Here is a 19954-nt window from a genome sequence, read left to right as displayed (position 1 = left end):
TCCTCAAGCTCATCTCCATCCTCCAGGTGAGTAAACAGGATCAGAGAGGACAGTGACGGTCACCGAGACAGGGGCTGTGCCAGGCTTTGAACCCAGGCCTCTATTTTAGCACTATCAGCCACCCCTCCGCCCTATCCCCTCCCAAGGGTCCCTCACCAAAGGGACCCCAGTGTCCATGTAGTGAGGAGGGGGAGGAAGGACCCAGAACAGGGTCCTCGGGTCTCAGATGCTGAAGGGGAGAAGTGCCACGTGGCAGGGCAGTCAGGGGACAGTAAGGACAGGGCCCTGACACGTCACCGTGCTTGCGCCTTTTCATTGCCTCCTGGACACAGTCTGAGAGGTAGGAATTGTGAGCCCCTTGCGCAAGAGAGGAAAGATGAGGCCCAGCTAGGGTAGTGACTTCCTCATGGCATCACGAGTCCCAGTCCCTGATTCCTCCACTGCTCTTCCCACCGGGCATCTGGCTGTCCATGAGACGGGGCCATCCGGGCCACCAAGGTTGCTGTGCAGAGTCACAGTGGAGCTGGTGCCCCACGAGGCAGGCTCTCCTAGTGATACTGCAGCAGCCGCTCTCAGCTCGGCACTTGCTGGCCAGGAATGAACATCCGTGTGTCTGTGTGTCTGTCTGTCCTGGAACCGGGGTTTGGGGGTGCAGCAGTCTTCCCTTGACTACTCTCTCCTGGACCTGGGGAAGAGGGTCGCCCTTCTTGCTGGCCCCCAAGTTTGCTGCCTAACTCATCCAGAGGGTCCACGTCAGCTGTCCAATGAGACCTCTACTGAGTCATCCTCCTGAGGGCTGGCAGCAGAGATGTTGAACTGTCCCCAGGGGCTACCCCAGGCATTGCAGGATGAAGGCTGCCCCTCTCGGGGAGGAATCTGGCCAACACCCTGCAGCCTTGACAGCTGGACTCCGGCTGGCAGTCTGGATCGTAGAGGTCGAGCCTGAGCCAGAGGGGGCAGGCAGGTGGCAGAGTCCAGGGCCCAGCTCCTCCTCCAGGCTGCGTCAGCTCAATTTGTCCTCACTGTGTCCCAAGTGGGTCTTCTCCCCCGGGGGACAGCGAAGGGCTGGGGTACACAGCAACCCAATCTTTCTCTGAGCCAAGCTTAGCCTCCCCACCAGAGTCCAGGCCAAACAAGGGACCTGGTCATTGCCCTGGGGAGCTCAGACCTGGCACCAGGACACGGGGACACTGGGGCTCAGAGCCCCAAGTTTCAGCCACCCCAGGGGCAGGGCGGGGGAGGCAGTTGCAGGGAGCAGGGGCTCTGCAGGCTTCCAGCATGAAGCTACCTGCCAGTGAGCCAGGTAGGCGGTATCCAGGGGCCCTGTCAGAGGACACATGTCAGGACAGAACAGGCTTGGATCGCTTGGGCTCCCTGCCACCAGCCTCTGTGGCCTCAGCACTCGGTCACTTCGCTGTCCAACTCAGGATGGCGCCCTCGGGGCATTGGCTGCCCTTGGGACTGTACCCTCCTCTCCCACCAGTCCTGGTGCTCAGGCCTCCCTGAGTCCCCAGAGAAGCTTCCCAGCATTGTTAAGTGGTCTCAGATGAAGCGGGCTCTCACAGGGGCTCGTTTTCTCACCGAGGGTGCCCAGGCTCGGGCAGAACCGCTGCCCAGGCTGTAGCCTACGAGGGAGCAGGAGAGACAAAGGAAGGTCATGCCTGGTATACTATGCCCAGTGCCCTGCCCCTCGCTGGCTCTGCCTCAGTCCCCCCAGGTTACCCTCCCTGGCCACCTCCTCCCACACCTTGAAGTTCTCTGCTGGACACAAGCCCAGCGACACCTCCCCGTCCCGGCGACCCCGTCCTGGCACAGCTACCCAAGGGCAGGTGGCCCTACTCACTTCCCCGGTATTTCTTCTTCCAGAACTTGTAGACCACGGCCAGCATGACAGGCGCGGGGAGCAGGGTCAGCAGCACGACCAGTGCGGTGAGGTGGGGCTCCTGCAGCCTGGGGCAGGACAGAGGTGAGCACCGGGGACCCTGTTCCAGGTGCCCCGGACCCACCCACCTGCAGGACAAGGACCCTAAAGACCCCACTGAGACCAAAGAGATTCCGGTCTCATCGGTGCCTAGGGACATCGCCGACCAGCTTTGTCCTCTGCAGTGGATGCTGCGGGTCCCACAGACACCCCGGTCTTACACAGTGCGTGGGGCACCCAAGCCGATCCTGCGACAGACAGATGGACAGGACACCCACACAAGTACACACACATGCGTGCACATCTGCTTATGAAATTGGGTGGGGGGACCCTCCGACCCATCTGTGGCAGGCAGCTCTCTCCTGATGGCACATAGGGCTTGGCATGACTTTCCTAGCACCCTGGCCCCTCAGGGACTCGGGTGCCCACTGGGGTGAACGGCTCCTGCCCTGCCCACATCCCCATACCCTCTTTCTAGGGAGCCAGGGGAGGCAGCAGTGACAGGGTCCCCACTTCCCACTTCCAACCCCTCTCCCCTTGGCCCCAGTGAGGTGGCAGGAGAGGTCAGGGGGAGGTCAGTGAAAGGCCAGAGACAGGTCACAAGGTCAAGGGACAAGGGTCAAAGGCCCTGACAGAGACAAGCAAGCAGGAAGAGGTCAAGGGACGATCAGAGAAGGGTCAAGGGGAGGTCGCAGGAGTTTGGGGTGTAGCTGCTAGAGCTCTTCCTTGCGGTCTGTTCCAGCCCTAAGACCCATACCCCCAGCAGGTACCTGGTGGACAGCACTTGGTCACAGCATGTTCCTGAGGTGGGCAGGCTGCCTCCGTGCCTGCTGGTATCAGCGGGAGACATAGTCACTGGCCAGGGTCCCACGGGGACGATGTCACTGGGGAGGCTGGAGCCTGTCACAGAGGCTGGCCTGGAGGTCCCCAAGGCAGTTGACGGCCGAAGACTGGCCCAGGGGAGGGACCCAGGTGTGAATGCAGTCACAGCAGAGGGGAATGGGGTGTCAGGGCCTGAAGTGGGGGCTCGTCCTGTGCTGATGACAGTCCTGCGCTTGAGGCTGTGGTCAGTTAGGCGGGTGACAGGGGCGGGCCTCTGAGTCACTGGGCCTGGGGGGCCAGAGGGCGGGGGTCAGGCTGACTCAGCTGCGCACTGGGCCAGGCCAGGCCAGGCAGCCCCATGGGGTCTGCGCCGCTGACACCCACCCTCCTCGGCGTTGGGCCCCAGCTTCTCTAAGACCTGAGTGACCAGGTACAGTGCCGGTGCCAGGTAGGGAGACCCAAGAAGGGCAGAACGGGGTGACCCTGTCACATTCCCTTCAGCCTCTCTCCTGTCAGACTTCTCCTCCTGACCTGTAACTCCCAAGAAAAGGCCCTGACAGGGACAGATGGGCAGGAAGAGGTCAAGCAAAGCCCAGTGAGGAGTGCGCACAAAGGCACCATGCCCGGGTTAGGGTCCTGTGGCCTGGGACCCATGGGAAGACAGCCCAGACAGCCAGTCAGGCCGAGCCAATTCCGGGAGAGAGGGTCCCTATCACCTCATAAAAGATGCCAGGGGCAAGAGACCTGCAGGAAGCCATCCTCCCAGAACCTCTGCCCCTCCTTGGGCAGCTCTCTGCCTCTTTCTTCCTTATGAACAAAGCATCTTTCCTTAAACTCTGTCCCACGAATCCATTACTGGCTGACGTGGATCCCGGGCAGCACGCATGCCAGTGGACACTCATCCCAGTGGCAATCGCCCTGGACGTGACAACAGGAAGGCACCCAGGGTTCCATGTTCCAGAGAAAGCCAAGCAGTTGGGGTCAAATGCCTTCCTTGGAGGGCTTCACAACACGCCCCTGGCCTTACTGTGCTCTGACCCCATCAACCCAGCTCTGCAGCACCCTATTTTCCCAAAGCTGGGGTCTGGTTGGTGGCAGAGAGAGGGGTTAAAGGAGTTGCAAAGACTCCATCTGGGGTGGGGTGGTCTGAGACCCAGTGGGGATGGAGGCGATTGGAGAGAGGCCACTACCCCCCCACTCCCGTCTGTGCACAGAAAGGACCTTTTTCTAGAGCCCAGCGGCTGTTACACAGGGTAGCTGAGCTCAAGCCACGTTGGACAGGGGAGCGACTGGGGCCAGAACCAGCAGCACTGCTGAGGATGGGTGAGCCGAGAGAGACGTCATACTAACAACGTTATATTCAGCAGTGGGGAACCCCCGAAGATCCCTCCAAGCACCCCGCATTGGTGCCTTGGGAGCCAGCACCCAGACATCCAGCCAGAGCCAGAGCACTTGCTTTCTCCACAAAGGTTGGACAGGAAAGCACCGAGGACCCCCTGTGACACTGTGTCCCGTTCCCCCCCCCCCACCCCCCCCGCTGCACACAGACCCCAGGAGTGAGGCGACACCGACTTCCCCGGTCCAGAGGCTCCTAAAACCCAGAAGGCCAGGTGGAGGGACGAAGCAATAGATTGCAGGGGGATTAATTTGTGACCGGGCTGAGGGCTGAATTCCTAACACCTGCAAAGGTCTGCGAAGTTGGAATCTCCCCCGATTCTCCCTAAGAGGAGGGAATCAAGGTTCCACGCAGCACCATCGGGAGAAAGATGAGAGCGAGGGTCGGTGATAAGCTGGGTTCTGACTGCTTCCGGGTCAGACCAGAACAGGAGAGGGCAGGATTGAACCTGGACTTCACCTTTGAGAGCGAGCGTCTTCCCTGACTGGGACCCAACAGCAGGTGGAGCGCAGTGGGTCAGCGGAGGGGGAAGCGCTGGTAATAAACATCGTGAGAATCGGATGTGTTCCCTCGCCTCTCCTAACCGATAAATACGGGGAAGCTTGTGTCTCAGTCCTCAGTCCTTGTCTGACCTTTTTCTATGCTTAAGAGAGTTTTTGCATCCCCTTGATTTCTTTTCTTTTTTTCTTTTTTTCTTTTTTCTTTTTTTTTTTTTTTTTTTTTTTTTTTTTTTTTTTTTAGACAGGCTTTCACTATGCAGTTCAGGCTGGTCTTCAGCTCATCTAGGCTGGCCTTAAACTCACACAAATCCTCCTGTTTCAGCCTCCCAAGTGCTGGGATGACATGCATGCATCACTATGCCTGGCTCCCTTCAATTTTTAAAAATAGCTTTATGGAAATAAAATTCACATTCCATACCATACCATCAGGGTGGCAGAAAGCCTCACAATCACAGTTCTGAGCCCAACCAGCTCAAAGCATCTTGATATTTATTTCCATGCTGCCCTAAGTGCCCCACATACACCATGGATCAGCTGAAGATTTTCCTTACGTTGCTCTTCCTGACCCCAGGGCCTTTGTTCCTGCTCCCTATAGAATGTACCTAGCTTTCAATGGGATAGAGAACTGTCCTCATTTGGGACTTTGCTGGCTCGCACTTCCTCAGGGAGATGTCCTCTGATCCCTGGTAGGCCAAGATCTTCTGCTGAGTTATTCTATTCACTTTCTGCTCTTAGGAACATTGATGTTATCAGCAGAGATTGGCCTGAATGAAGTGTTATTGCCTGGCATCTCCCCCAGGCGGGACTGGGGCCAATCTGGGTTCCTCTGGGTTCCCTGAGCCTAGGACAGAGCCTGGAGCATCACAGAGGCTCAGTGAATGTGTGTTGAATGGAAGGAATCCTGAATGTGAATCTCACCTCTGCACCCCAGGAGCCCTGTGCCCCTGGCAAGGTCAGGACACCCACAGCCATCCCAGGGCCCGCAGGCTGGCTCACCTGGAGACACCTCCAGCAGGAAGCCCTCCATGGGGAAGAGGCTCCCGGCGGTGACGCGCATGCACCAGTAGCGGCCAGAGTCCTGCGGTCTGAGGTCCGCCATGATGAGGCTGATCACCTTGCCCTGGGCATCATCTTGCACCCTGTAGTGTGGTCGTGTCACCCAGGGCCGGCGGAAGTTGACTTCACACTTCTTGTTCCTGACCTTGCACCAAACTTTGGTTTCGACCTGGTTCCTGCGGCTCTTGTAGGAGCACTGCATGGAGAGCGTCTGCCCTCCACGACGATGGATTCTCCTGTACGCGCTCAGGGCAGGCGGACCTGGGGAGACAGGACTTGCTGAGCCAGGTCTGGGGAGAGGAAGAAGAAGCCATCTGCGATCTCCAAGTGCAGGCCAAGTGACAGAGGTGGGGACCACCCTGTTGTCCAGGGGTGCAGGATCCTAGGAGGAAGCACAGCTCTATCCGCAAGGACCCCCGATATGATGGGGGACACAGAGGACCCGCTCATGGCAGGCCAGACCACCAGACCACATGATGCGGTCTGCGCCCTTCACCTCCCGCACTCCAGGGGAAACAAAGCAGGACTACGGGGTGGCAGGGGGTGACTCAGAGGACAAGGGGAGGGAGAGAGCTGCGGATTTCTCCTGCCTTCTGCCTCTGTAAGCGGAGCCCCCCCCCCCCCCCGCTCCTGCAACAGAGCCGTCTACAAACACACAGAGCTCCTGTGCAACAGACAACAACAGACAGCTCGAGTTCTGGAGTCAAAATAAAGCCAGGTTAAAGGCGGGTCCCGCCACTGCACAGCGTGAGCAGGTCACCTAGCATCCACTTCTTCATGGGTCAAAGAGGTGACTCTCCGAGACAGTGCCTTGGACAGAGTGGGCGCTCAGTGTGCACACCCCTTTGCCCAAAAGCAAGCTGCCCCAGACTTCCTCAGTTGGAGCTCAGAGCACCCAAATCAAGGGCCCAGGACCCCAGAAATCTGGCCCAGGTCCCAATCCAGCTGCCGCTGTAACTGCAGCTCTCAGCAGAGGAACCCTCTACTCTCTCTGTGGCTTGGCCCCTGGCAACACGGCAGAATGACCCAACTCAGTGATTTGATGGGTGAACCCAAGGTGTTTTAGCCCAGGACAGGCAGACAGACACCTTCTGTCCTGGTGAGAGCCAGAAGAGGCTGACCTTGGGAACGCTGCAGTGTCAGCCTCCTTGCAGGTGGTGGAGGGTGGGTTTTAAACAACCCTGCCATGCCCAGAACTGAACAGGAAGTGGTAAATTGGTTGCCATGGCAGCAAGCGAGGCATGAATGGGTGAGACTCTTTTAAGGACCACTGTGGGGAGGGAAAGGCCTTCCGCGATTGGGCCCCTCCAGAACAGGGGCAGGGACCAGAGGCGGCACCAGCCTTCTGAGAAAAACAGTTTGGTGGGACAGGCGCCTGACGCTGTGGTTCCCATCAGAAGGAGTCAGACCTTTCCTGACATAGCACAGGCAGGAAGGCTGTTTCTGCGAGGAAACCGTGTCCCTCACTTCAGCCTAGCAAACGGGGGCCCAGTACAGAGAGGTCAGGAGTGGGCCCTGACTGATGAGGCCCGGTCGGCAGTGCGGGGGCAGGGTGGCACACTCTCTCCCAAGTCAGCCCCAGCCTTCTTCCCCTCCCCAGCCTGCAAAGCGTTAGGATGACTGAGCCAGAGAAGGCAGAGAGGGCGGGACAGGAAAGGTGGCCCTGCCCTCCCTCGTCCACTCCCTTGTCCTCTCACCTGCATCACAGGCCTGCAGACACAGCAGCAGAAGCAGGAGCCCGGGGGCCATGGCTCCCGCCAGGTAGACGTCACAGGCCCTGCAAGGGGCCGGGGTACCCGGGGGGCCCTAAGTCAGGGCCTGGGCCACTGCAGGACATGCCACCTGTGTTTGCCAGGGCAGGAGTCCAGGCTGTAAGAGTAAGTGGCCCATTTAGGGAAGTGACGATTCGGGGACCCAGAGCCACCCACAGACCGCAGACTCCCACAGAGCCTATCACTGGACGGGAGGCACCAGTGGCTATTTCCGGTTCTTTCTCAGAACTTGGGCAGGTGCGGTTGTGGCCGCTCCTCTCCAACTGGGCCCCTTCCAAGGATGCTTCCTGCCCTTCTGGATCCTTCCAGAAACCAGGTCCAGGAGGGGCCCCTCTCACCACACAGAGGCAAGAGGTCACCTAGGGGGCAGTTGTGGGGCTGCTGGCCTAGGCTTACCTGGGATCCTCGGGGCCAGAGTCCAGGAAAGATCAGGTCACTGTCTGCCCACTCGCTCACTCAGGGCCGGACCTCTCTGTCCTGTCGTCCTGCGCGTCCCTGGCTCCTCACAAGGGTCACGTGCTCACGTGCTGTTTTCATTCTGTTTTGGCAGAAATGCAAATCGTAAGACTCAGAACGTGAAGTGTGGGTTCAGAGAGCAGCTTCTGTGCCATCAACAGTGCAGGCGCACACACACTCCCACGCATGCACACAGCCTCCCTTCCCTGGGCACCTTCCCCAGCCTCTAGCCCTCTCCCTGCCTCTCCTCCTCCTGCGTCCCCCTCGCCTACCAGCTCCCACTGCCAGGCTTTGCACAGCCACCGCGTGCCTCTCCTGCACCCACCTGCGGGCGAGCAGCCGCCGCGCGGCCCCATGCGCCGTCCCCAGCTCTGCCCCGTCAGCACGCGGCGCCCCTCGGCTTCCTCCCATCGGCCCTATCTCACCACCACAGCCTGCAGGCCCGTGGAGATGACCTAGCATTCCGCGCAAGACCCGCCCTTTGCCTAGTTCCTGGGGCTGGACCCCGGGGCGGCCTGCACAGGGCTGTCCTCGGAGCTTCTGGCTGCGGGGGCCCAGGTGCTCCCTTCCTTACTTGGGCCACTTTTTGCTTTTCTCCCTTTCTTTCTTCCTTCCATTTTTGCAGCACTGGGGTGTGAGCCGAGGCCTTCCACACTGAGCTGCAGCCTACCCGAGCCCTTTTTTTCTAGCCCTGCTTGTTCTTTTTTTTTTGAGCCAGGATCTCAACCAAGTTGCTCGGGATCTTCCTGCCTCGGCCTCCTGGTGTGCTGGGGTTACCCTTTTCTATCTCGCTGGCTGGGCTCCCTCTACCAGGGGCAGGGAGACCAGGTCAGGAGCCCCTCCCAGGGGTCAGGCTGCTCTTCTGGTGCCAGCTGTGCTCCTTGCTCAGGATGTCAGAGCACCTGGACCTGCGTGCCGGGAGCAGTGCTGCGGCCCAGAGATGGCCGGGCTCCCCTTTCTAACTCCGCCCACGCCAGCCTCCCTTGCCAACCCTGGGAGTCTGGCTCCGGGTGCCACCGCTGTTTCTTAGGTGTCAGCCTCCAAGCCACCCTCACACATCTCTGCTGCATTCAAGGAGCTCTGGGTGATTCTAAGACATCCTTGGGATTCAGTTCCCGTTGATTACGATGTGTGTGTTGGTGGATGTTTATCTGGGTTCATTCTGCCTGGGGCTAAATCAGCTCTGCGATCTGTGCCTGTCATCATTTGCTCAGCACAAGACAGTTAAAGACCTGCCATCCAGCGCTGTCCAGGCCCGGTCCAGCTTCTCTCCAGGTCTCAGGTGGTGCCTGCTTGCTCCTCTGACACTGCTGTGCAGGTCGATGAGGACTGTGCGGTTTTTCAGCCTGCTTTCCCTCATGTTGTGATTGAGCACATTTTATTAATCAGTCTTCAAGTTCAGTAGTTCTGTCCTCTGTTATTTACACTCTCCTGTAGTGAACTTTGTAATGTGGTTTATTAATTTTTTAGTTTCCCAGTTTCTTTCTGTCGTTGGTAATATTTTTCTTTTGTACCAGGAATCAAACTCAGGACCTTGTGCTTGTCAGGCAGGCACTTATGCCACTGAACTATATCCCCAACCCCTGGTAATTTAATTTTTAAAAAAATAATTTTTTTGTTTCTATCTTTTCTTTATAGTGTTTTAGAGCACAGAGAAATTTTACCTTTTTCCATTTTTTGTTTCATTTAATTTTTTTATTTTAAAAATAATAAAACCCAACAAAACAAAACAGAATAAAACCAAATGAAACAAAGCAGTGAAACCAGTACAGAACTTCGAAGCAGGATGCCAGGAAGACAACAGCGACCACCATGATACATGTTATCCTCACAATAGCTGTCCATCCATCAGATATAGCAAAATCGACCCAAAACAAAACAGAATAAAACCCATCAAAACAGAACATCGAATAAAGCAAAACAATGAATCAGAACAAAACAAAACAACAACTGCTCCTCCTCCTCCTCCTCCTCCTCCTCCTCCTGCTCCTCCTCCTCCTCTTCCTCCTTCTTTCTGAAGTAGAGTCTCTCTGCGTAGTCCAGGCTGGCTTTGAACTCAGAGCCTTCCCCTGCCTCAGCCTCCCCAGTACTAGGATTACAGGTATGCGCCACCATGATGCCTGGACTTTACTTTTTTATCCTTTACTTGTTTACATTTTACCAAATCTCTGATCCTTTTTCTCTGTGGCTTCTGCCTCTCTTATATGATGTATCTTTGCCTTTACACAGTTATTTTATTTAGAGTCTTTCTAGTGCACCATACTCACTTTAATCCATGTTAAATGTATTTTAGAGTGTGGAAAGGGGATACAAAGTTATTTTTGCCATGTAGTTAAATATGTTTAGCTGGGCAGTGGCACATGCCTGTAACACCAGCACTGGAGAAGCTGAGGCAGGAGTATCTCTGGGAGTTTGAGGCCAGCCTGGGCTACAAAGTGAGTTCAAGACCGACCTGAATTACAGAGTGAACCCCTGCCTCAAAAAGACAAAACAAAACATGCTTTGTTTCCAATTGTTACAAGTGAAATCGCTTTCTTTGTAATATACTAACTACATCTACCTATTTGAACTACTTCTAGCCAGCTGATCATCTGGGTTTACCTCTGGGACATCTTGACACACTGAAATCCAGAGTGATCCTCTGCGCCTCTAAAAAAACAGGAAACAAAAGACAAGAACATGAGAAAAATCTCCAAGTGCTGTGAACTAAAGACAATAACCTGAACAAATTTCCTACCAAGAAATCAATTGAGCAGTCTGTTCCAGAGGAAGCCGAAGTAGCAGAATGATAACTCAAAGTAGGCAAAATATGCTCAGGGAGATAAGGAAGAGCAGAAATAAGGAATCGTGAAAAAGAACAACTTAGAAGAGGTATTGATTATGAATAGGGAAACTCTAGAAATGAAGAGCAAACGAGCCAGATGCACCGGGGAGGGAAGCCGCATGAAGAGTGTACCCCAAAGGCACAGGGCGGACAGGTGTTGGGAGGCTGTGGGGTTAGCCTGACTGAATCCCCTGGACCGGTTTGCCTGGGCCCCGCCGTCTGCAGTGCTCTTGAGTGTGTCTGGGGGCCTTGGAGCTGGGAGCTTGGAGCTGTGCCTGGTCACTGTGGACTGGCCAGGCCCACCAGCTTCCAAACCAGTGGGCGGGGAAGGTTTAAATAAAAGAGACAGACGGTATGATTTTAGGGCTCCAGGAGGATCAAAACCCTCTAGCAGAATTTGAGATTCTCTGAGATGAAGAACTTCTCTGGACAGACATACTGATTTGGTTTTCGAACCAAGGAAGGGGATACTGAGGAAAGCACGGGAACCGAGCAGAACCTTGGGGGTCGGTTTCAAGACTTCCCCAAGTAAATTAAGCTAGTTAGGAGACTGTCTTCTCCCAAGGTTGATTCACCACCACACAAGTGAGACGCCTACAGCTACAGTCTCTCTGCAGTTAATTGGGGCTGAAGCTGGGCGTCCTCGGCTGTGGCCTTGACTTGTCCTTTGGAGGCCTCATGGCATCACAGGCCTTCTCGGGGACCATAGAGGTTCCCTTGCTGTGAATCCGATGCCCATCTCCAGACAAGGGGCCTGGGCCTGGGCCAGACTCACAGGTAACCAAAGCCAGCTGGTTCATTTCCAATGCTGCTCAGGCATTTGCTTCGTGGTGGTCTCCATCCGCTGGCCCCTTGCCCTTCCTCTGATACCGTTTCCTTCTCCCCTCCTCAGCCGCCCGTGACTACTCAGCAGCCCAGCGCCATCGTGCCCTTCTGCCATGATGCTTCTGTCCTGGAACCAGATGGCATGGACGGAACCCCCTTAACATGGGAGGCCAATTAAATCTCTCCTTTGAGTTGCAGGTGGCAGGTACGGTGTTCTGGAAGCTGGAACACTCACTAACAGAAAGCATGTAAGGAGGTTGGGGATTTAGCTCAGTGGCATAAGTGCCTGCCTGGCAAGCGTGAGGTCGTGAGTTCAAACCCTGCACCAAAAAAAACAAAACAAAAAACCTCCATGGAGGAGAACTATTTAAATAATAAGAATTTCTCAGAATTTAAAAATAAATGTATGAATGTACTGAGAGAATGGAAAATTACATCCTCTGCATTAAGACACTTATCATAAAAAAGAATATAAAATGTTCCAGAAAGATAAAATAGGCAGCTAAAATGAAGGAAAATCAGATTAATACCAGAGCTTTCCATAGCAACACTGGGAGGAGGAAGATGCCAGGATGTCCTCAATGTTTGAAGAAAAACAACACTTTCAGAAGTTTACGTACAATGTTTTCAAACTCATCACAAGTTCAAAAATGGTGGAGAAGACTCTTTTGAGCTCACAGAGGTCAAAGCCAAAGGATTAAAAGTTTCTGCTAAGAGCTGCCTCTCAGCATCTGAACTGGTAAAGATATATCTTTATTCCGTTCACTTGTGTCCCGTTGCTAATCTGCTCTAAGCAATCTCAGTATTTCTGCACCGTGTGAATTTGTCCCAACCCATTGCAGTTGTGTAAGTTTAATAAATCAAGGAAGGATCTTGGCCCGTGGTCTACACCTGTAGTCCCAGCTACTCAGAAGCCTGAGTGGGAGATGACTTGAGACCCTGTCTCTGGTCAAGCAATCAATAAAATAAGTCAAGAAAGGACTGGGTTCTACCATACACAATTTTTGGTTGTTGTTGTTTTGGAGACAGGGTCGCACTGTGTAGTACAGGCTAGATTTGAACTCACTATATAGCCCAGGCTGGCCTTGAATTTCCAGTAATCCTCCTGCCTCAACCTCCCAGTGCTGACTGGGATTACAGGCATGCACTACCATGCCTGGCCACCACGTACAATCAAAAACCAAATCATGGTGGCAATAATTCACGAGTGTTTATTTTTATGTATTATTTTTATTATGAAAACTTGCAAGACTGCACAGGATACACGCCATTGTTAGCTACGTTTAGTCTCACATTTCACTTTACTTCTTTATTTTTGGGCAAGACCAGCCCGTAGGGGGTGCTGTATGCTTCCCACAGGCTCACAGAAAGCACATGCTCCCCTGTGTAATCACAGGTCCAGGCAGCATCCCTTGATGTCAGAGACCCCACAATGCAGGTAACCCCACCTGAGAATAAACCCTAAAGGAAGTCTCCCCTAATTCCATGTGAGAACACGCTGGAAGACGACCATGCCAGCCTGGTTCCAGTACAGACAGGCGAAGGCCTGTACAGTACAGACAGTACAGACAGGCGAAGGCAGTACAGACATCTGCAGCCTGGGGGTGGCCAGGGGAGGGCACACAGGGAGCCTGAGCTGCAGCCTGGGAGTGTACCCAGCCCTGTGCGCCGCACGTGTGTGAAAAACAGTTGTGGCAACGTTATTTGGCACGAATGAAAAACAGAGCCACAGAAAAGTAAAACTGGGTGCTTTTAAAAGGGCACAAGGGCAGCTAGGAAATGATAATGAATCAATGAGAAACACAGCAAAACCGAAGCGTGCATAGAAGGCCGTGTAGCTCGAGCTGAAATAGGCATGAATGAAGAAACCTCCATTCAACGCCACCACTCCCACCCGGCCAAGGAAGCAGAACAAGGAAATGGGAAAGTTTGTGCTGTCCAGGCTGCACTCTCTCGGTGGTGGCCTGTGTCATCGCTGGTCCTTCCAGGTGGTCACTGTTCTTGGTGGCCAGTGCCCAGGTCTCCCTGGACATGAAGTGCTCTGAATGTGACCCTAGCTGTTCTTGTTTTATGGCTGTGATGTCTTCCGTTTCCTAAAATTTTTCTTTTTTTCACCCCCATTCAATTATTTTGTTTTATTCAACTGAATTTTTCTCTTCCAGGCTACAAAACCACCTCCATGCTGAACGAACAGAACACAGGATCCTGGTGGTCAGATGTTACTTATAGACGATGGTGCAGGCTTCTGCTTGGAGACTTTTTTGTTATTTTAATTGCATCTGAGTTTTTCTTGAACTTGTAAGACTTCCTCAGTGTTCAGTCTGGTGATCACAACCTTTCTTAACTTCAATTTTTTTTTCTTAATTTCATTTTTTTTTTTTTTTTTTTTTTTTTTTTTGTCTTTTTCATTTTTATCGGTACCAGGTATCGAACTCACGACCGCCTGCTTACAAGGCAGGTGCTTATGCCGCTGAGCTAAATCCCCAGCCCCCTTAATTTCAATTCCATCATTTATTTTAAAGCCATTTTTATCTCAGATGAAGATATGTGGGGTGGGAAGACAGGAAGCCAAGGGGATCTGCTCACAGATCTCGCTCAGTGAGACAGGGTCCAAGGGGTTGAGTTTAAATGCAAGAAGATATACTTAGAGGTGTCGTACTGCAGAGTCACGCGACGGCAGGCATCCTGTCGCCCGGTCGAGGCAGGTGGAAGGATGCAAGGTCCCTGGGAAGCAGGGAGGATGCATGCAGCTGGGGGGAGATGCTGAGCTGAGCGCTGGCCCACAGCAGTATAAATAATTACCTGACCACAAGTGGCCAGCTTGGGGGCAGGGCAGTGGAAGTGGACCTTAGAATGCTCTCCACAGGCGGAGGGAGTCTCCAAGGGCTCCTTATCACTGATGATTGGGGGACAGGAAGTTGTCGCCCCCGGGTTAGAGCACTGGCTTTTCCTCATAGTGCTGCTGCAGTCAGTGGTCAGGGGCAGGAGAATAGGTGTTTCTCCTGTGTCCAGGGATGTGGCCAACGATACCCAAGGGCTCTGGGGCATGGGTGAAGTTGGCATAATCAGAAATCTCCATCCCTTCTGTCACCACCGTGTCCTTGTGACCCTGGAGAAGGGAGAAGGAAACTCATAAAGTGAGCCTTTTTCTCTGCCCCTCTTCCCCACACCTTGTTTACCCCGGCCCATTTCCTGTCCTGTCTCCTCCCTTCTCTCCACCTCCCCCTTCTTCTCCTGATCCCCACCCTGCTCTGCTCTACCTTCTCCTCGGGCCCCCTGGGGATCAGGGCCCAGGGAAGCCTCTCTTTCTCTGAGGTCTGTTTCTGATTTTCAGGGCTATCCTTCCTCCTGGCACAGAAGCCGCCCAGCTGCACTGTCCCCAGCCCGGACACTCACCCTGCAGCCCCACCAGCAGCACAGGACCGCACACAGCACCAACAGCAACGCGGCCTTGAGTGCCAGGAGTCCACACTCCAGGAGGAACAGGAGGTCCGGGGAGGAGGCAGCACCAGAGTTTCTCCTGGAAGGTGGGAGAGAGAGGGGCGACTCTTCCCGTCCCTACGTGGCGCTGTCGGGGAGAGGGCAGCTGCCACCCTCCCCCAACAACCTCCCCAAGAGCCCCCTGCCTTCCTGGGCTCCAAGCTGAAGCCAGCGTTTCATGGCTGTTCTTAGTGACATTTCTTTGATTCTGAACAGGCGGAGCCTCTCAGATCCCCTCTTCTGTCACTGCCTGTAGGGGACCTCGCCCATCTCTCTGGGGGTCCGGCCTTCTTCCCTGTGGGTTAGCCTTGGTCCCCTGCAGTCTCCAGGCAACAGCACCCGGCTTCTTTCAGACACTTACAATTCCTCTTTCCCTCTGTTACCCTCCTGAGAACCTTTCCCATCGTGCTGTTGCTTGAATCAAATTTCTTATTCTTGGTGTCACCGGTTCGATTTGATTGTTTTTGTCCCTGTGGTTTGTGTTTTTAAAGTTCTGTGTGAGAAGTCCTTCCTGCCTCCCGGGCCACCAGAGAGTCGTCTGCAGTGTTCTTCTTGTTGTCGTATTTTTCAGTTTTCATTTTGCATTAGTACCTTGAGACCACAAGATTACGTGAGACACGAAAGCTTTGTATTGTACGGTTTCTCTTACCTGAGAAACTCAAGGTAGAAATAAAAGAGCAAAATAAAAGATGACAGGAAATGAGGATGGATCTTTGCAGTGTTGTTTTTTGAATGACTTAATTTTATTTTTCACACACACACACACACACACACACACACACACACACCCCTGAATCTAGCCGGAGTCCATCTTCCCATGTTATTAGACAGGGATCCAATTTTTTGATTCATTTTTCATTTTTAAAAAATATGTTGTGCCTGTTACCTCAAGAATATCTTCCAAATAATGGGCCCCATAAAAAAATAAAATAAGAGGGCCCCAGATTTAACTCAGTGGCATAAGCACCTACCTTGCAAGGGTGTGGTTGTGAGTTTGACCCCTGGTACAAAAAAAAAAAATTAAATACGAAAACACATGATGGGCCCCCACTGGTTCTCAGGGGCTGCCTTCCGGTAGGCTACATCCTTGCACACCTCCCGGCATGCTGGGAACCCCTAAGTTCCACCTGAGGAGTGTTCACTCATGCTTACACCAGCCTACTCTGCTATCAGCCGTGTTGCTCGGTACTTGGTAGAACAGGTCTCTGCTCTTATTTTTATTTTTTCGTGGTAGCTACTCATACATCCTTATTTTTCCATATAATTTCAGAGTAAGTTTATCAAATTGCTTTTTTAAAAAAACTTGAATTCAATTTTGTGATTGGGGGAAATTGAAATCTTTACCATATTATTGTCTCGTCCAAGATCATTGATTATTTCTAGTCACATCACCTATTTTATTCAATAACATGTTAAGATTTTTATTTTACAAAGAGACCTTGGTAAATTCATTCTTTCTATAAACAATTGATTTTGTGTCTGACATGAATGAATTTTCATTTTATTTAGATTTTGCCAACTGATTATTCAGACGTAGAAAATTGCTTTTGTTTTGGGGGAACAGAGGGAAAGAATCCAACAATGTTGTCCAAACTGGCCTTGAACTCACAGTCCTCCTGCCTCAGCCCAGAGTAGCTAGGATGACAGGTGTGAACCACCACGCTCATTGTTAAGAACATTTTGCCAGTTGACCTTATATCTGTCAGCCTTGCTAAACTCTATCATGAGATCTAATAGTCATTTTAAATACAGACGATCCTACCATCTGTAAATGATGCTCATTTTTATTTTCTTGTCTTATCTTCTCTCCCTGAACCTACCTTCTTCCAGCGCTGGCCAGCACCCCTAACACTCTACTGAGCATTAGTGGTAGCTGTAAGAATCCTTAACTTGTGTTCATGCTTTTTCCACTCAGTAATAATTTATGGTAGTCATTGGCATACAATCTTGACCAGCTTTAGGAAGACTTTTGCCTTATAATATGGATATACTGAAGCTTTCCAGATGCATTTTCCACAGAAGCTGAATTTTTACTGGACATTTTTACTGCTTGTTAGATTTAGTCCATTTGTATTGATAGGTTATCTACGGCTGAACAATCCTTTCAGTCCTGAAATCTGCCCCTCCTGATCACACTGGTTACAACTCACTCTTTTCTGATATATTTTGCTCTCACTCAGCTGGTTTTCATTTTGCTTTTGGCTCCATGCCCAGCATGAGCCTGTAATTCAATTTTCATGTGTTAGCTGTAGCTAGTTTTGAGGCACTGGCCTCTCCAAATGCCCTGACAGCTGTTATGGCTGTGTCTAGACATCTCCCCAAAGCCTCATGCAGTCATAGATGGGGCTTTTCAGAGGCAGCTGCATCTTAATCCCCGTGGCCCTGGGATTAAGTGTGTGACGTGAAATCAAGGGTGTGTGATTACTTAATCAGCCCACTGACTGGCTTGGCATAGTTCTGGGTGTGAATAATGGGTACCCACTCTGGGTGTGAGCGCTACCCGCTTCAAAAGCCTGCAGTCTGGATAAAATATAAGAGGCAGAAGGAGGGATGCTGCCATTCCTTGCCACCTGCTGCCTACCATATCCCGATTCCCCTCTGTGATGCCCCTCTGCCATGTGCCACCCTGCCTTGGGCCAGCTGCCTATGAACCGAAACCTCTACAAACTGTGAGCCAAATCCACCTTTCCTCCTTTGACTCTGGGGTTAGGCATTGTGTCTCAGCAAGAAAAGTAACTAAGAAAACAGCGCTGGCTTCCTTTCTATTTTATGTAAAATCCTGCATAAAGTATGAATAAAGCATTTGATTCTTAAATGTTTGGTGAGATCTGTAAAACTATCTGAGTCTCAAGCTTTCTATGAAGATGCTTTTTAACATTTCAATTTTACGTAATTATTAAGCTATTCAAATCTATTACTTTCTAAATCTTGGTGATATATAGATATATAGACATATAGATACATTTTAATCGTGGCAAAATTTCATTTATTGAAGCTGGGAAAAAAATTCACTGCAGAGTAAATTTGGCCCAGATAAAACTAGGAAAAAATAAAGTAAACACACCCTACAACATAGGTTGGGCTATCGTGAGGAGACACAATAGTCTCAGCATTTATATTTCAAGGAATTTGCCCACTTGTAGGATTTCAGGCTAGAATCTACCCTTTAATTTGTTATTTACTTAAATCATTTATCTTGCTTGCAACAGAAATGTGTCTATTCTTTATAAAGGACTATTTATGGATTTCCTTTATTTCTGCCATCTTAATCTATTTATTTTAGCCCTAACCTTTTCATAGAGGTTTTGGTATCTCAATACTTATAATATCTTTATATATTGTTTATATATCTTTGGGCTTGTTCTGTGGCTCATTTCCCATCTTCTTGAACTAATTTTTAAACTTTTATGTTTAAAAATTTAAATCAAATTTAATTAAAGCTGTTATGCCCCATGATTTTCTACTATTGTAATACATTTTATTTTATATTTCATAATTTATATGAAAATATATTAACAAATACTACTTAGTTTCAAAGGGTGTTGTTTTAACTTTGCTTCTCTCACTTATTCTTAATTTTGTTGCATTATGTTTGAAATTTTATTCTGAAAAAAAGGAAAATATATTTTGATTCTCATTAATCTTTGGAATTATTAAAGTTTCTTTTATGTCCTCATATAAGGTATGCTCTCATAAATATTCTCTACATATTTGAAGACTGTACATTATTTGTCTTTATGCAGAATGTTTGGTTTTTTTCTTTCTGTACTGAGAATCGAACTCAGAACCTGACACTATGCCTCTGAGCTTTATCCCTGGCCCCACAGTGTTCCATATGTATATGTTTATATGTACATGTATATACAATTTATGCATAATACATTTTATTAAATATTTACATTTATATAGTTGACAATATTCTTAAACATGTATATTCTGAATAATCAAAATTATTAAAGATAATTTATAATGTACTATAAATAGGTATCATAATGTGCATACTTGTAAATATCATGCAAATGGAATAATACTTAGAATTTATTAGTTAAAATAACTTGGAATTTATTATTATTTGTTAATATTTGTTTAGAACTTAAGTTCTTTTGTTTATTTTTAATCTTACTGGTTCTCCATCTTCTGAGAGGAGCGGAACTCTCCAACTACAGTTACATATCATAGCTGATAGGGTTGCTTGGTCTACTTTTTGTTGTTTTGTTTTGTTTTTTTGAGACAAGATCTTTTATGTAGCCCAAGCTGACCTCAAACTCACAGTAATCCTCCTGCCTCAGCCTCTCTAGCGCTGGGGTACAGACATGCACCACTGCACCCAGCTGTAGGTTTCTCTTATAAACAATATATTGCTCAAGACTCTTTGAGTCTCTGTCATTCGATGAGTTTAACCCACTTATATTTATATTAGGGCTTCTTTCTGCCTTATTTCACTGTTTCCATGTGTTGTGTTTTATTTTTTTAAATTATTTCCCTACGCTCCCTTACATGGTTTCATTTTGCTAATTAAATTTAACTGAAAGAGTGCCCCTCTATTTAGTTACCTGAAGACCCATAACCATTCTGATTATCTCCAATTACTGGCTCAAAGTTAACATCTACATATGGCCTCTCACGAGACAAGCATTTAGCCGTCCTGTGTCTCCAAGTCTTCTTCCTCATCTTCTCTTGCCCACAGAGATTTTTAATACCCATAATGAGCACATTTATTCTTTTCCTTCATGTCTCTCACTTTTCCCTCAACTTGTTTTAAATCTTCTCATCCTTTTCCAGAAGCTTTCTGCAGGAATCCCTCAGCTTTTATCCCGGCTCGCACTCCAGCCACACCTTTTATGTATCACATACACGGTGGTCTAGGGCACTGTTTAAAACCAGCCTCACCACTTAGATCTT

At 50.5% G+C, this 19954-nt stretch overlaps 2 protein-coding genes across 10 annotated transcripts in view; both read right to left on the bottom strand.

The window, feature by feature from the left end:
• Positions 1 to 70: 70 nt before the first annotated feature.
• Positions 71 to 9443, bottom strand: Treml2 (triggering receptor expressed on myeloid cells like 2). 2 transcript variants are annotated; one of them, XM_013156546.2, is made up of 7 exons: positions 8249 to 9443; positions 7864 to 8005; positions 7393 to 7564; positions 5636 to 5956; positions 2692 to 3031; positions 1844 to 1950; positions 71 to 1625 (listed from the first exon to the last, which is right to left on the bottom strand). In XM_013156546.2, exons 3-7 carry the CDS (start codon positions 7442 to 7444, stop codon positions 1543 to 1545), a joined length of 903 nt encoding a protein of 300 aa, XP_013012000.1. In that variant the 5' UTR covers positions 7445 to 7564; positions 7864 to 8005; positions 8249 to 9443; the 3' UTR covers positions 71 to 1542. The 2 variants fall into 2 exon arrangements, with proteins under 2 accessions (XP_013012000.1, XP_063094984.1); XM_063238914.1 differs by lacking the exons at positions 7864 to 8005; positions 8249 to 9443 and having other exon boundaries at positions 5636 to 6077; positions 7393 to 7533.
• Positions 9444 to 9581: 138 nt separating this feature from the next.
• The window catches only part of Treml4 (triggering receptor expressed on myeloid cells like 4), a 28665-nt gene continuing 18292 nt past the window's right edge, over positions 9582 to 19954 (bottom strand). For 4 of the 8 annotated variants that reach the window (XM_013157006.2, XM_063238915.1, XM_063238918.1 and 1 more), the window contains exons 7-8: positions 14969 to 15092; positions 10579 to 14681 (exon numbers count right to left, since the gene is read on the bottom strand). In XM_013157006.2, the coding sequence (XP_013012460.1) occupies positions 14541 to 14681; positions 14969 to 15092 (265 nt within the window). In that variant the 3' untranslated portion in view covers positions 10579 to 14540. The other 4 variants (XR_010044071.1, XM_063238916.1, XM_063238917.1 and 1 more) reach the window with 4 other exon arrangements.

Source organism: Cavia porcellus, unplaced genomic scaffold (assembly GCF_034190915.1).
Source record: "Cavia porcellus strain 051 isolate PalLab524CR breed Dunkin Hartley unplaced genomic scaffold, mCavPor4.1 scaffold_28, whole genome shotgun sequence".
Classification (NCBI taxonomy): domain Eukaryota; kingdom Metazoa; phylum Chordata; class Mammalia; order Rodentia; family Caviidae; genus Cavia; species Cavia porcellus.
Note: the sequence above shows the minus strand (reverse complement) of the source record. Positions and strands in the feature narration are given on the sequence as shown.